The sequence below is a fragment of the Danio rerio genome, chromosome 22 (assembly GCF_049306965.1).
Source record: "Danio rerio strain Tuebingen ecotype United States chromosome 22, GRCz12tu, whole genome shotgun sequence".
Lineage (NCBI taxonomy): Eukaryota > Metazoa > Chordata > Actinopteri > Cypriniformes > Danionidae > Danio > Danio rerio.
This window is the reverse complement of record NC_133197.1, coordinates 11,361,092-11,374,911: the sequence shown is the minus strand read 5'-3', so window position 1 is coordinate 11,374,911 and position 13,820 is coordinate 11,361,092. Positions and strand designations below refer to the sequence as shown.

General features: G+C 37.0%; 2 protein-coding genes across 3 annotated transcripts; one reads left to right on the top strand and one right to left on the bottom strand.

The window, feature by feature from the left end:
- The first annotated feature begins 3,499 nt into the window (after positions 1 to 3,499).
- crygs1 (crystallin, gamma S1) lies at positions 3,500 to 7,153 on the top strand. Of its 2 annotated transcripts, none has more exons than NM_001013276.2 (3): positions 3,500 to 3,584; positions 3,918 to 4,160; positions 6,769 to 7,153. In NM_001013276.2, exons 1-3 carry the CDS (start codon positions 3,576 to 3,578, stop codon positions 7,039 to 7,041), a joined length of 525 nt encoding a protein of 174 aa, NP_001013294.1. In that variant the 5' UTR covers positions 3,500 to 3,575; the 3' UTR covers positions 7,042 to 7,153. The 2 variants fall into 2 exon arrangements, with proteins under 2 accessions (NP_001013294.1, NP_001410624.1); NM_001423695.1 differs by having other exon boundaries at positions 3,500 to 3,596.
- Positions 7,154 to 11,037: 3,884 nt separating this feature from the next.
- On the bottom strand, positions 11,038 to 13,800 carry LOC141380180 (uncharacterized). Its single transcript, XM_073937361.1, has 4 exons — positions 13,459 to 13,800; positions 11,999 to 12,310; positions 11,539 to 11,820; positions 11,038 to 11,434 (listed from the first exon to the last, which is right to left on the bottom strand). Exons 1-4 carry the CDS (start codon positions 13,499 to 13,501, stop codon positions 11,313 to 11,315), a joined length of 759 nt encoding a protein of 252 aa, XP_073793462.1. The 5' UTR covers positions 13,502 to 13,800; the 3' UTR covers positions 11,038 to 11,312.
- Positions 13,801 to 13,820: the final 20 nt, after the last annotated feature.

Below are 13,820 nucleotides of genomic sequence, written 5' to 3'. Positions count from 1 at the left end.
ATAGATTGTAGTGGCACAAAAATGACAAATTAAAGGTAATTCTTTAGGTTTCATTCAGGTAATGGTGTACAAAAATAAAATTGCTGCACAACCCTAATAATAAACCACAGGTTTTACTACAGATACAAAAAAGTGTATTGTATTTAAAGCATAATAACCACAAAATAATTGTGGTTTTGCTTCTCTAACCATAGTTTAACTATGGTATATGTAGTAAAATGGTGGTTATACAAATGGCCATGTGCCAAAATGTAGTTTTACTACACTTTTACTATAATTAAGAATTATACAGCATAGCATACTAGAATCATTTTATTTAAGATTTAGTTTTAGAAAAATGTTGATAAATGCAAGTCTGAGGATTGACAGAGCAGTGATGTACAACATAAATGCTAATGTATTGAGAAAGCTAGCAAGATTTTTATATGACAGTGTTTCATTCTCATGATCTTCCCATGTAACTTAGTCTGAACTTACAGTAGTAGCCTAATGTATAAAGTTACAGGCTAATGGTTAGCATGTAGGCAAATAAGGTTACAAAACTAGACTAGCCTACTTAATTCATTAGAACTCGACCTTATCAACACATTTTTAACTTACACAAATGAATTACACTTATTAATAATTAACAACAGTTAATACACACAACCGTAACGTATTACTGTCATCTATGTTATATATTTTGCACTTCAGAGGAAATATAAATACTAATGTTGTGGAAGGATATCAAGAGAAGAATAATGTTGCCCTCTGGTGGTCATTTATCGACAGCTTGGAACGCTTCAGATATGAAATTTGATGCTGAACTTTTTTTTTTAGGTAGCTATATTACACTACATCCACAGTATTTTACTTTCAAATTAGCCTACTTAATTTATCAGACGCTTTTATTTAAATTAAATTTCATATTTAATTTTAGTCAAATTATGGTATTTTTTTATAAATGATCTCTGAAAATAATTTACTCTTCTTCCTCGCGAAAAATCTTTGATTTTACTAAAAGTAAATTGGGCAAATCATGGTAACAACAAATGAGCCATAGCGGCTTTTGATGTAAACCTGCGTATTACCAATCCTTAACTTACATCATTTTCTTATGTTTTTACGTACAATTTTGGAACAAGGAATGAATTACAGCACTTACATTGAGAAGAGATGTCTATAGCCCTATTTTTTCGTTAGTTCCAGTGCGGTACCACACAGTCCCTGTTGAAAAAAAAAACAGCTTAAACCAGCTAAAAAGGTGATTGGCTGGTTGACCAGTCTGGTTTTAGAGGGGTTTTGGCGACTTCCAGGCTGATTTCCAGCCATTTCTAGTCTGGTCTTAGCTGGGCAGCCTGGAAAATGACCAGCTAAAACCAGCTTGACCAGCCTGGTTTAAGCTGGACATAGCTGGTTTTGGCTGGGCTCCCAGCCTCTTTAGGCTGGTCAAGCTGGTTTTAGCTGGTCATCCCCCAGCCTGACCAGCTAAGACCAGGCTAGAAATGGCTGGAAACCAGCCTGGAAGTCGCCAAAACCCCTCTAAAACCAGCCTGGTTGACAAGCTAACACCAGCCAACCAGCCTAAGCTGGTTTAAGCTGTGTTTTTGAGTAGGGGTGGCATTATGGGATATAAAATATACAACTGGCCTCACATTTTAGAATCTCAAAGAATGCAGATTTTTGTCTATTATTAAGAATATTAACTCATTTAAAATATTATTTATTCTCTCTATAAGGTAGCTAGTTTAGCATGTCGTTCTGTCATCATGACAATTTTTTAATTTTTAGTTTTTACCTTTACGCTGCAAAATGTATACCATTTGTTTACCTACAGTTTTACCACAGATACCAAGGTTAAATTATAGCAAGACTACTGTTATTAACAATACCTTTTTACTTTTTTAACCACACACACATACAGTGTATGTATGTATGTATGTATGTATGTATGTATGTATGTATGTATGTATGTATGTATGTATGTATGTATGTGTGTGTGTGTGTGTGTGTATATATATATATAGATAGATAGTGGTGTGAAAAAGTGTTTTCCCCTTACTGATTCCTATTGTTAGCATGTTTGTCACACTTTGAGAACAATAAAACAAATTTATATATTAGTGAAAGATAACACAAGTGAACACATCACATGAAGGTTTTTATTATTAAGGGGAAAACAAAATCCAAAACTACATAGCTCCGGTTTCCCCCACAAGGCCAAAGCTTGCGCTAGAAGGTGAATTGGGTAAGCTAAATTGTCCGTAGTGTATGTGTGTGAATGGAAGTGTATGGGTGTTTCTCAGTGATGGGTTGCAGCTGGAAAGGCATCCGCTGCGTAAAACATGCTGGAGAAGTTGGCAGTTCATTTTGCTGTGGCGACCCCTGATTAATAAAGGGACTAAGACGAAAAGAAAATGAATGAGGAAAACTACATAGCCCTGTGTAAAAAAATGTGTGTGAAGTGAACTTGGGTTCTGCAGCAGGACAAGGATCCAAAGCATTCCAGCAAGTCCACTTCTGAATGGCTGAAGAAAAAAAAAATTTATTTTTTTTTCCACACTTTGGAGTGGCCTAGTCAAAGTCCTAACCTGAATCTAATTGTGGCATGATCTTAGAAAGGAAGTTCATGCTCGAAAACCCTCCTACTTGGCTGAATTACAACAATTCCGCAAAGACGAATGGACCAAGATTCCTGTAACAGCATTGTAACAGACACATTGCAAGTTATCAAAAATGCTTGATTGCTGTTGTTGCTACCAGTATTATTACATGTAGTTTTGTATTTTGCTTTCCCTTAATAAAAAAAACATTCATTTCATGATATGTTTACTTGTGTTATCTTTGATTAATATTTAAATCTGTTTGATTTGTTTAATCTAAAACTAAATTTAAAAATAATCTGACACCACATTGTCCTAAGACAAGAATGGGTGTTGCTCAATAGTTTTAGTACACTTTGATGAAAGATGATGATCCATGTTAAATGTTGACTTCTGTATATACAGTATAAGGTATTGCATTTGGTATGCTTTCAGTAAATGTTATTCAGCAAATAAAGGGAGGAAGTAGGTCTTTATAAAGCTATTTAAGCTCATTTGGCCAGCTGAAATTTTGGCAGAGATTTTAGCCTGCACTCAGGAATGGCATTTTGTGTGTATTTGTTTGCACGTTTGCACATTTGCCACTGTGTGTGCGTTTATACAACAGGCTATTGTTTGGCCTGGAATTTCATTACTTTGAGTACGATTTATTATTTAGTTCTTTATACCAACCAAAAATGTTATTTATTTTTTTTTTTTTGCATGTGTGAGTGTGTGTGTGTGTGTGTGTGTTCGCCTACAGACACAGCTGACTAAACACACACCCGAACAGACCCATGCACACGGTGCCATCTCTATACCCCATAATCCACCTGTCTTTTTCTAGAAAGCACTGACTCAATTTTTGGACCTGGTTTTCATGACAAAGCGAATGTCCACTTTACAGAGAGATGTCTGGGTATAAAAGAGCTGCTGTGGGATGGGCCTGAACCAGCACAGCTCCACAACTCTACCCCCTTCCACAGGTGCCGCCACCAGACGAACCTCTGCAGAATGGGCCGGGTGAGTACGAAGGTGATCAGGACACTCTGCTCCAATTATTGATACTACTTTTTGATAGTCGATGCAGAGATGGCTGCAATAGCATTTTTTTATTATTTATATATATATATATATATATATATATATATATATATATATATATATATATATATATATATATATATATATATATATATATATATATATATATATATATATATACATACAGTAGATTGTAATATTGTATTCTTATATAATACATTTGAATGATAACAAACCTGTAATGCAACCAGACATAGTTCCTTACAATAAAACCCTACAATAAAATAAAATTTCACTGTTTCCTCCATGCAGATAATTTTCTTCGAGGACAAGAATTTCCAGGGTCGTCGACACGAGTGCGATAGCGACTGTTCGGACTTCCATACGTACCTGAACCGCTGTAACTCCATCCGCGTGGAGAGTGGGGCCTGGGTGGTCTATGAGAGACCCAACTTCATAGGCTACCAGTATGTTCTGACCAGGGGCGAATATCCGGATTACCAACGCTGGATGGGTCTGAACGACCGCCTCTGCTCCTGCAAGATGATCCACTTCGTAAGTCGCTCGCATGCATGTAAACAATTATAGCATACTTATACAGCGAGACTGCTGATTGCTTGATTCGGATTGGCTGATGATATTCTTAAGCATGCAGTTGTTTTCATATAAACACACAGCTAAATGTTTCAACGTTTACAATCATAAAAAAATCAAATCAGAACAAAACAAAAAGTTCTTTATGTAGGTCGCCTAAAGCATAAAAATACCATAATATGTCTGTCGATGTTTAAAATAATTATTGTGAAAAACAATGCTAAAGTCCGCTATTCTCCTTTAAAAAATGCATTTTGTGTAAGAATGTCTTTTCTTTTTCTTTTTTTTTTGGTCTCTAAAACGAGCCCATTGCCAGTTTATCCAATTATATTTCGGCACCAAGAGTTGACTAGCTAAAAAAAAAAATCATATTTCATTTTCAGTCATGAAGACTGCCTCAATGTCAATGGTCAACCTCTGGACAATAGTAGCAGCCTCCAAAATTAGATGCAGATTCAGAATGATAAAAATTCATGAGGTGTTTTTTTTAATTAACAAAGATAAACATTAGCTGTGCAGCTTACATAATAAGGCTCAATTGTCAATCACGCTCACTCTTGTTTGTGTCATCAATCTAGGAGCCTGTGAGCAAATAAACTTTCTCCAATATTTTGAATTTGGACTGCAATACCTAGTTGAACCACTAGGTTCAACAAATCCTACATACTGCACCTTTAAAGGGCCATGAAACCCCCCTGTTTTCAATTCAAGCCTACCTCCAAATTTTTTCAATAAATGCTCTGAGATGGGCATCGAGCTCTGTGGGCAGAGGGAGGAGTGGGCATGGTCGGCAGAGCAGGGGAAGAAGAGGGGAGCGAACAACAGTTGGCTCACAAAATGAGACACAAACCGTGAGAAGACCCATGATTTTAAAGTTTACAAAGGTAAAATTAATTTAATGCCCTGCTACGTTTGTTTTTTGTAACTTCAAATACACAACCACAATATCTTATTTCATTATAAAGATAATCATGTTTATGTAAACACTATAAATGAGGAGGACTTCTCTCCTCTTTAATCCCAGTGTCTGAATGCCCTGTCTATTTTAATCATTGGCACTGTCGGTAATTTGGAGGATTTTTTATTTTTTTTATATATAATTATTTTTTAGGGGTTTTCACCTTTATTGATAGGACAGTGGAGATATAGAGACAGGAAAGCATGGGGAGCAGAGATAGGGGAAGGATCAGCAAAGGACCTCAAGACAGGAATCGAACTCGGGTTGCTGCGAGCACCTCGGTGCCATGTGTCGACGCACTATCCACTAGGCTATTGGCGCCGACAGAGGATTTTAAACATAGGCGAACACGGCAGCACGAATATAGGCGATGTGTCTGAATGGTAATGAACTTAACTGATAAAAGACAAAGTCCACCATTCTCCAATTCTTACACAGCTCTTTTGACAAAAATGCTTGCTGCAAACCAACAGCTTTGCTGTACGGCCCTGAATTGCAGGGAAAAACATGCAGCAAATACTGTGGACCATGGAAACAAACACATACGACCCATGCCGTGCGCGGTCTAACTCAGTCATTGGGTCTCACAGCTTGGCAGGTCTGCCTTGCCTTCGTAAAGCATGTGCAGTCATAAATAATAAAGAAGCATGGTCTTCTCATAGGATAAGAAAACTCTGCTGTGAATAATAATGAGAAACCGAAGCGTCTTCACTCCACTAGTAGATTCGCGCTACATCACTAATTTTGAACCCACCCCAAAAATTATTTTAAATCTGGAAGATGAAATTAGCTGACAAAAGCTCATAATTATCAAGTTTTCCACACATTTCAAGAATTTACACTTAGCTCATGAGTTATACATAGCTTGTTTTGGCATGCTATCCCGGAAGAGAGCCCCGAGCTCAAGGGATTCTCAGGCCCAGGGCTCCCTCCCGTTTGCAGGGCGAGGGGAGATTGAGCTCAGGTCGATCTCAAAACTCCCCCCGCTGCTAAGGCTAAGGTGAACTTTCTGAGTGTAAGGCATTTAAAAAAGAGTTAGGCTTATTTTGTTCATAATAAAGAGTGTATTTGAATGGTGAGAGGAAACTGGGAAACACAGGGGAGAACATGCAAACTCCGCACAGATATACCCAATGGCCCAGCGAGGACCCGACGCCATTGGTATTTTTGCTGTGAGGCAACAGTGCTAGTCACTGGGCCACCCATTCTGGATAAAGGTGGGAGGAGGGGAGTTACTTCCGGGCGAAAATAGTTGTAGAAAGGAAATGAGGATATAAATAATGACTTGGGATTAGCTAATGTGGTGTGGTATTAGCAATCATGAGCATGTGCTCCTCTCGAAATTAGTTTAATATTAAACGTCACTTAAAGCTGACAAGTGCTAACGTTGTCTTAACGGATGCTCAACACACACAAATGTATTAAAATTTCAGAACTCCATGGTGTCTTAAACCTTTAAGGCTTTCAATGAGATCTGTCCAAAAATACAGTCTGTTGATTTATTTAAAAAGGATGGCATACACTGGATGTATAATATTTCTAACAATCCAATAGAGCACTGTCAATGATTCCTTACATACGTGATGTTCAATGGCTGTCCCTTCATTCCAGGTAAGCGGTAGTGAGCATAAGATCCAACTCTATGACAAAGGAGATTTTGCCGGCCAGGTGTACGAGACCACCGAGGATTGTCCATCCGTGGTGGAGCGTTTCCGGACACGCGAGGTCCACTCCTGTAAGGTACTGGATGGGATCTGGATCTTCTACGAGCACCCAAACTATAGGGGGCGCCAGTATCTGCTGCAGAAGGGGGAATATCGTAAGCCCGTGGACTGGGGCGCAGTTTGCCCCACGGTTCAGTCCTTCAAACGCTTGACGGAGTGACGTCTGACCTGTAAATCCATCCATCTGCAGTTCTTCTTTACCTCCAAAACACCCGACCACGAAAGCAGCAACATGCCTGTGCTGAATTAATAAACGTGTGGTTGCAAATCAAGCTGTTGTTTGTTGACTTATTTTATACGTTTTAAACTACAAACTACATAATTCCTACTGTATATTCACTTTACATTGCAGTGCAGAACAAAGTTATTTGCATTGAGTTTATGGGACTATAATATGTTTGTGTACTAATTAGAATGTTACATAATGTATTATATAGCGAGGGGTGAGTTTTTGTTTATTTTGACGTATTAGCAATTAAAATATACAAACAAGAAGAAGATTAAAATAATTAAAATTATTCAAACCCATCTTTTAGATTTCCAATAACAACATTGCTGACTCTAAACAGGAAGTAGTTGGTTCGTCACTATTTGTGGTCCTCCAAGGCCCCATTCACAATGCCAGTTAAATGTGACCCAAATTCGATTTTTTGCTAATTTGTGACACAGATCAGGGGCCTGTTTCAGAAAGGTTAAGTGAAAACTCAGAGTATATTAACCCTGAAATGAAAGAAACTCTGGGTTTTCCGTTTCAAAATGACAGGTTTGTTAAACTCGACAAAGCAGGGTAGGTCAAGCCTGTTTCTGAAAAAGAGGAAACTTTAACTCAGAGTCAGTTACCGTGGTAAATTACTCTGTGAATCTAACCTGATCCGGAGCAGGTTTTATTCTCTAAACTCAGAGTTTCTGTCGGTCTCCTCTCATTTTTTAAAGATGAAGCGGTATTTCTCGCCTTAGCCTTACGTCTCCACACACCTATTTTAGAGCTCATTTTGGAGATGTGCATAAAAAGGATTGATGGAAACATCATGATTCACATAACTTTTAAGAAACGCATAATAAAACATGTGCATAACTGAGTAGGTTAAACTTTTATTTGATAAGAAAAGATGCGCATAAACTACAAAGGAAACACTTAACAAATTACAGTATGTGCATTAAAAAAAGGTTTGTTAGAGATGATGATGAAAATGTGTGTGAATGGACAAACCAGCAGACTGAGCACACTGCAGAACATCTTAAATGTTGTTTTGGTCATTCTAAAATGCCTTAACTGTTTCAGTATTAGTGTATATTATTAATTACCTCCGAGCGTCTGGAGCGTGTCAAGATCTCCGCGTCTCATGGCTTCAAACGCCCCCACGTGTTCATTGTATGTCAGCGTTGTCTTCTGAGGTGCAAGTACATTTATTAAATAAAAAATAATTGGCCCAGCTTCTTCTACCACAGTAAATTCTGTTTTTACTGTTGATATTTGGCGCAAGTTAATCAGGAAGTGACGATTGTGTTCTCTTTGACTTGTTGGATGAAAACGCTGCTTTATTCGCATCTTTTATGCTTTATTCTAGTTTTGCACAAATTTATGTTATATATTTTGATGGAAACACAGCTATTGCCTACATTTTTGTCACACACAGAACAAAGTCACATATGAGAATGGCTTGTCCTTTTTTCATAAATAATTAGCTTAACCTTTGACATGTATTAATGGGATTATTATACTTTCTAAAAAGTATTTTCAACCTCTATCACTTGATCAATAAAAAGGCAGACACACAAATGCACTGTTAAATCTATTAAAACTGATAAACGTGTATAAAAGTTTATTATACTTAAATATTTAAATAGCCTACTTTAAATTAAGAATGACGCATTAACTTGCAGCTGTTTTCTCACGCTAACTGTCTGTTTCACTGATGGTTGCTTCTTTTTTAATATATACGCTCATATTTGCTATAAATTTTGCATGAGCAGATCAAATTCAGCTGGAGAAAGAAATGCTGATCTCTTTTTTTTTAAATGTTGCCATGGTCACTCAAAATATCTGCGCTCTATTGATAATGCCTTTATATAGTCACGGTGTGCACCCTTAACTCTGAGTTGGTCTACTCAAAGTTGATTGACCTAACTCAGATCCGCTATTCTGAAACCGAAAACTCTGAGTTTTTAATCTCTCGGTAAATCAACTCAGAGTTCAAGTTTAAATTCTGAGTTGTTTGAACCTCCTTACTGAAACAGGCCCCAGGTCTATTCTATGATCTATTCTATTCGTGTAAACACGAAAACAGCGCATGCATTCGGATATTCAGAGATTTGATTCAGGCCTCCTTGGCCCCATTTACACAGTCAGGTCTTGATGCCTAATTCCGATTTGTTGCCTCTATCTGATTTTTTTGCCTGTGCGTTTACACATTCTTTTAATTGTGTGACCCATATCTGATTCATGTGTTTACACTTGCCATACAATTTACGATAACGCACATGCGTAAAGGCAGGTTCTAGCATCTGCACCACACCAGCCACTTTTAGCTCGAAGTTCGCCCAACTTCAAAATGATTTTGAGGCAGAGGTGGGAAAGGGCCGTTATCGCATCTTGCGCCTATGGTTTATATATGGTGTCCTCCACCCTTTATAGGAATTTGTGGGTACGAGAGAGATCTCAGTTCTGGTGAGAGCAAATTGTGGCGACAGACCACTTTCCTCCTCCTTGTTTCCTCTGTTGTTGTTGTTTACCGTGTCGGCGTCTACACACACGCTCTTTCTTCTACGTCATTAAAACCGGGAGAAGTACCAAATTGTCACAAGTTTAATGACGTACAAATTGGACTGCCTCAATAAATCTGATCTGCCTGTTTAAATGATAGTCACATTGTCACATATCCAATTTATATCTGATTTATTTCCACATATGAAGGAAGTCTGAAACCGATCTCTGAATATCCGAATGCATGCATTTTTTTTTTGTTTTTTTTGTTTACAGTCATAGAACAGATCCGATCTCTGTCACATATGAGCAAAAAATCGGAATTGGGTCACATTTAACAGGCAATGTAAACGGGGCCTTTTATATGTGGAAATGAATCAGATAAAAATCGGATATGTGACAATGCGACTGTTTCGATAACCAGTGATCGATCGCTGGTTCTCTCACACAATAACCCTGGACTACACTTCTCCTGGACTACATATTCATACATGCTCTCCGGTCACACTCACACATGCTCACTCATCTAGACTGATTACATTCTCATCACCTGAGCCTTGTCAGAGACTGATTGCATTCACTACATAAGCCACTCATTCACCCATCCAGTTTGCCGAGTCTTGTTATCTTTCACAGTAGCATTACAACGCGTTTCCCAGTCTTGTTATCCCGTGTACCGACCGTTAGCCTTGTTCGCCTCTTTGTCTTTGCCTGCCACCTGCCTTTCTGATCTCTTGCCTGTATTCGACAGTGATTCTGGATTGTCTTCAAATACCTGTTTGCACCTGTGTTGACCATCGCTTGCCTGACTTTGAATAAACCTGTATGTGGATCCAAACCTTCTGTTGTCAGTGTCATTCCCCATCGTTAAAGCGATTATCACATATTGCAAAGTTATTATGTATAGGGATTGTTTTGACAGTCTGTCCTCAAGATATTTTTAAAAATGTAAAAGTAAATATCCTACAATTTGAAGTACATTATTGTCATGTAAATATACTATTTTATTGGTCAATATTACAACACATTCAGGGTGTGATCTGGGTTGCCAGTTACCAGAAAAAAATCCAGCCCAAAGCCAACTCAATATCAATATAAAAATTTATGAAAACTATCACTATTGACCTGAAAAACCTCAAGTTCTGTCATTTTTTCCTACTACTGCATTTTCAAAATATCCTTATGTCTGATGTGTAAAACTACAACCCAGCAACACTTGATCACGTTGGGTTAACCAATGGTCAACCAATACAATGGTTTCTGTCGTTTAAACACAATTTCCTCCTTCGATAGTCCCATAGGTAATGATTGTATTGTGCAGTATTGATAGTTATGTTCACATTGAACATTAGCAAATTTTTTATCAAATATTTTAAAACCAAACCCCATCAACTGCAACTTTAGTTAATTTAACAAATATTTAAAAAAAGAAACACTTCAACCAAAAGCATTAGTATAGTTTAGTATGATTTATTTAACCTCAAGCTGACTGTTACACATTAATAACATACAAATAATAGTGAATTTAATTTAAATACACCTATATTGGGCAGAAATTCACAATCTTCACGCACAACAATACTGCACAGTTTCAATGCGGTAACAAAAACGAAGAAAGCAGAAATTAATCAAAGCAAAATTTTGGAAATTATTGATTCACAAATCTTTGTTAAAAACATCATCACGGTGAAATGTTTAGATTTAAAGACAAAACATTGAGAAAAAAATTAAAAATATGCTCTTCTGGATATGATGTCATAAACCACAATGGCAACAGCAGCCACGCCCACAACAGCAGAGAGGACCAATCGAATCACAGCTTCAGTGAAACCACAACAGTGAATCGAGTCTGAAGACAGAAAAAATAAGTTTTATTAACTAAATACACCTACATATTGACCAAATAGCACCTCATTAGAAAGACTGAGATTGATATGTAGTGTTTTCATGCACCTGGATGTGTCAGACAGAGGTTACTGATGTCCAGATGTTCAGTCCGGTAAGTAAAGGACGTGTTCAGCACACAACTATAGGTGTTTTTATCCTGATGTTCAACCTCCAGATGTAGAGAGAGACTGAAGCTGAGATCAGACACACTGATGCTGGACAATAAACTGTTTCCTTTGTACCAGGAGAGACTCACAGCACTCACATTCAACACTGAACACAACACTGAACAACTAGATGATGAAGAGTTTAAAGAGTCTCTGGAGATGACAGGATTGGGGAGGTATGCTGGAAAACATCAGAGAATAATGTGAAGTAATACTTTAAAGTATTATGACAGATAATTTATCAATCATATCAGCATAATCTAATTACTGTTATGAATTCATACCAAAATATATAGGAGGTTTCAAATAAATCATTGTGAAACATGAATGTGGCAGGCCACATTAAATCAGCTACTCACCATAGACAGTAACATGAAATGATTCATTATAGCCTCGAGCATATTTTCGATAAAGTCCAGAGTCTGTGGTTCTGATGTTCCTGATGGTCAGAGATCCAGTCTGATTGTCGATCGGGAATCGGTCTCTGAATCGCTCATTATAATATATAATTTTATATATCTCATTTTCAATCCAATTGACTTCAGCTATACGATTATTTTCTGGTCCGATCCACCGCTGAAGATAAAAAAATGTATATCTGGATGTGCCAGAAACATCAGCATGCAGAGTAACAGAATCTCCCTCCATCACTGACATAATTTTCACTCCATCTGTATAAAGCACACCAAAACAGCAAGATTAACCACAGACGTAATTATCAAACTCATCATGCCTTAAAGGTGCAGGAGGTGATCTGCCAAAATGCTACCAGTTAATATCTTTGAAACACAATCCCTCCCCTACCGTTTAAAGCCATATGCCTCCTGATATCACGAACGCGCAGCTTAAAGATAACAGTAGACAATCCACTAGTTCATGTCATTTGGCCTAAATTTTTGTCCTAAAGTGACTACTGTGTGCTTAATGGTTGGCCAGCGGCATGCAGGAATTACGCCCATTACTAATCCATACTTACATGCTATTTCAGACCGATTATTCAGAGTAGCAAACAATATCGGGAGCGTCACAGGTTGTCATTGTTCAAAAAGGAACCAATGTGATTATAAAACCAACTTCAGCTCAGTAAAGCAGGCTAGGCGGACTTATGTTTTGTTGTTAAAATAAGCAAAAATATACATTATCAATGTTTTAAATTATGTGGCTTATAAAATTGAAAATAGTCACAACAGTCGTTCGCTGGAAGATTTCAGTAGCTGAATAACACTTTTGGGCATATAACCCATTCATAACAACACAATCTACATCAGCTTTGCGTGACTAAAATAATTTGAAAACGGAACATTGCCTGTCTAAAAGAAATCCTTCAGCCATGTTGTCAATCGTCCCCTAGCATGCAAAATTTCCTCCAATATTCATTTAGAATTTTAAAGTTTTGATTCAGCATTTATTTTTACCACTTTTAGAATTATGGGAATTATCAGCCCAACAATATTTAATTGGATAAACATTTTTTTAGTCTTATGCCTTACTCAGTACATAAAAACAAATATAAATACATTTATATCATTTACTTTAATCAGTACAAGTGGAAGAGACTTTTAACCAGCTCAACAAAAAAATGTTTCTAAATACAATCACCTTCTGCACCTTAACGTTTCTTTCGTTCTTGGAGAGCAACTGAGACTACATGCTCCTTAAAACAACAATTTAAAATAATAATTTGCCTGAGGAATTGTTTGATGGATTCACAAACAATATATACATTATCAATGTTTTAATTACATTAAATTGAATACAAAAACAGCAAGATTACACTGAATATGGAATTAGTCATGATGTCATGAACAAAAACACTTACCAACTAGATGCCAGAAAAACAAGAAAATTAATCTGTGAAGCATTTCTTTGAAATTATTGAATAAAAGAAATACTCCGCAAATCAAATGCGACACAATTTGTCCTTAATCACAAACTATTTCTGCCGATATTCTCATGAAACTGTTGATGATAATCCGATTCTTTGTTTTTTCTGGTTAGTTTTTTCTTCCTTAGATTCACATGGTAGAGTCCAAACCAACGGCTTTGTCTTTTATTAACCTTGATTATTAATCTCTTCCCATGATGTATTTTGTAAAGTGATTATTTGAGCTTCAGCTCTCTAGCTAGATATAGCCAGACAGGAAGTAGGCCTCTGTTTCTTATAGTTGAGTTTCCTGTTCC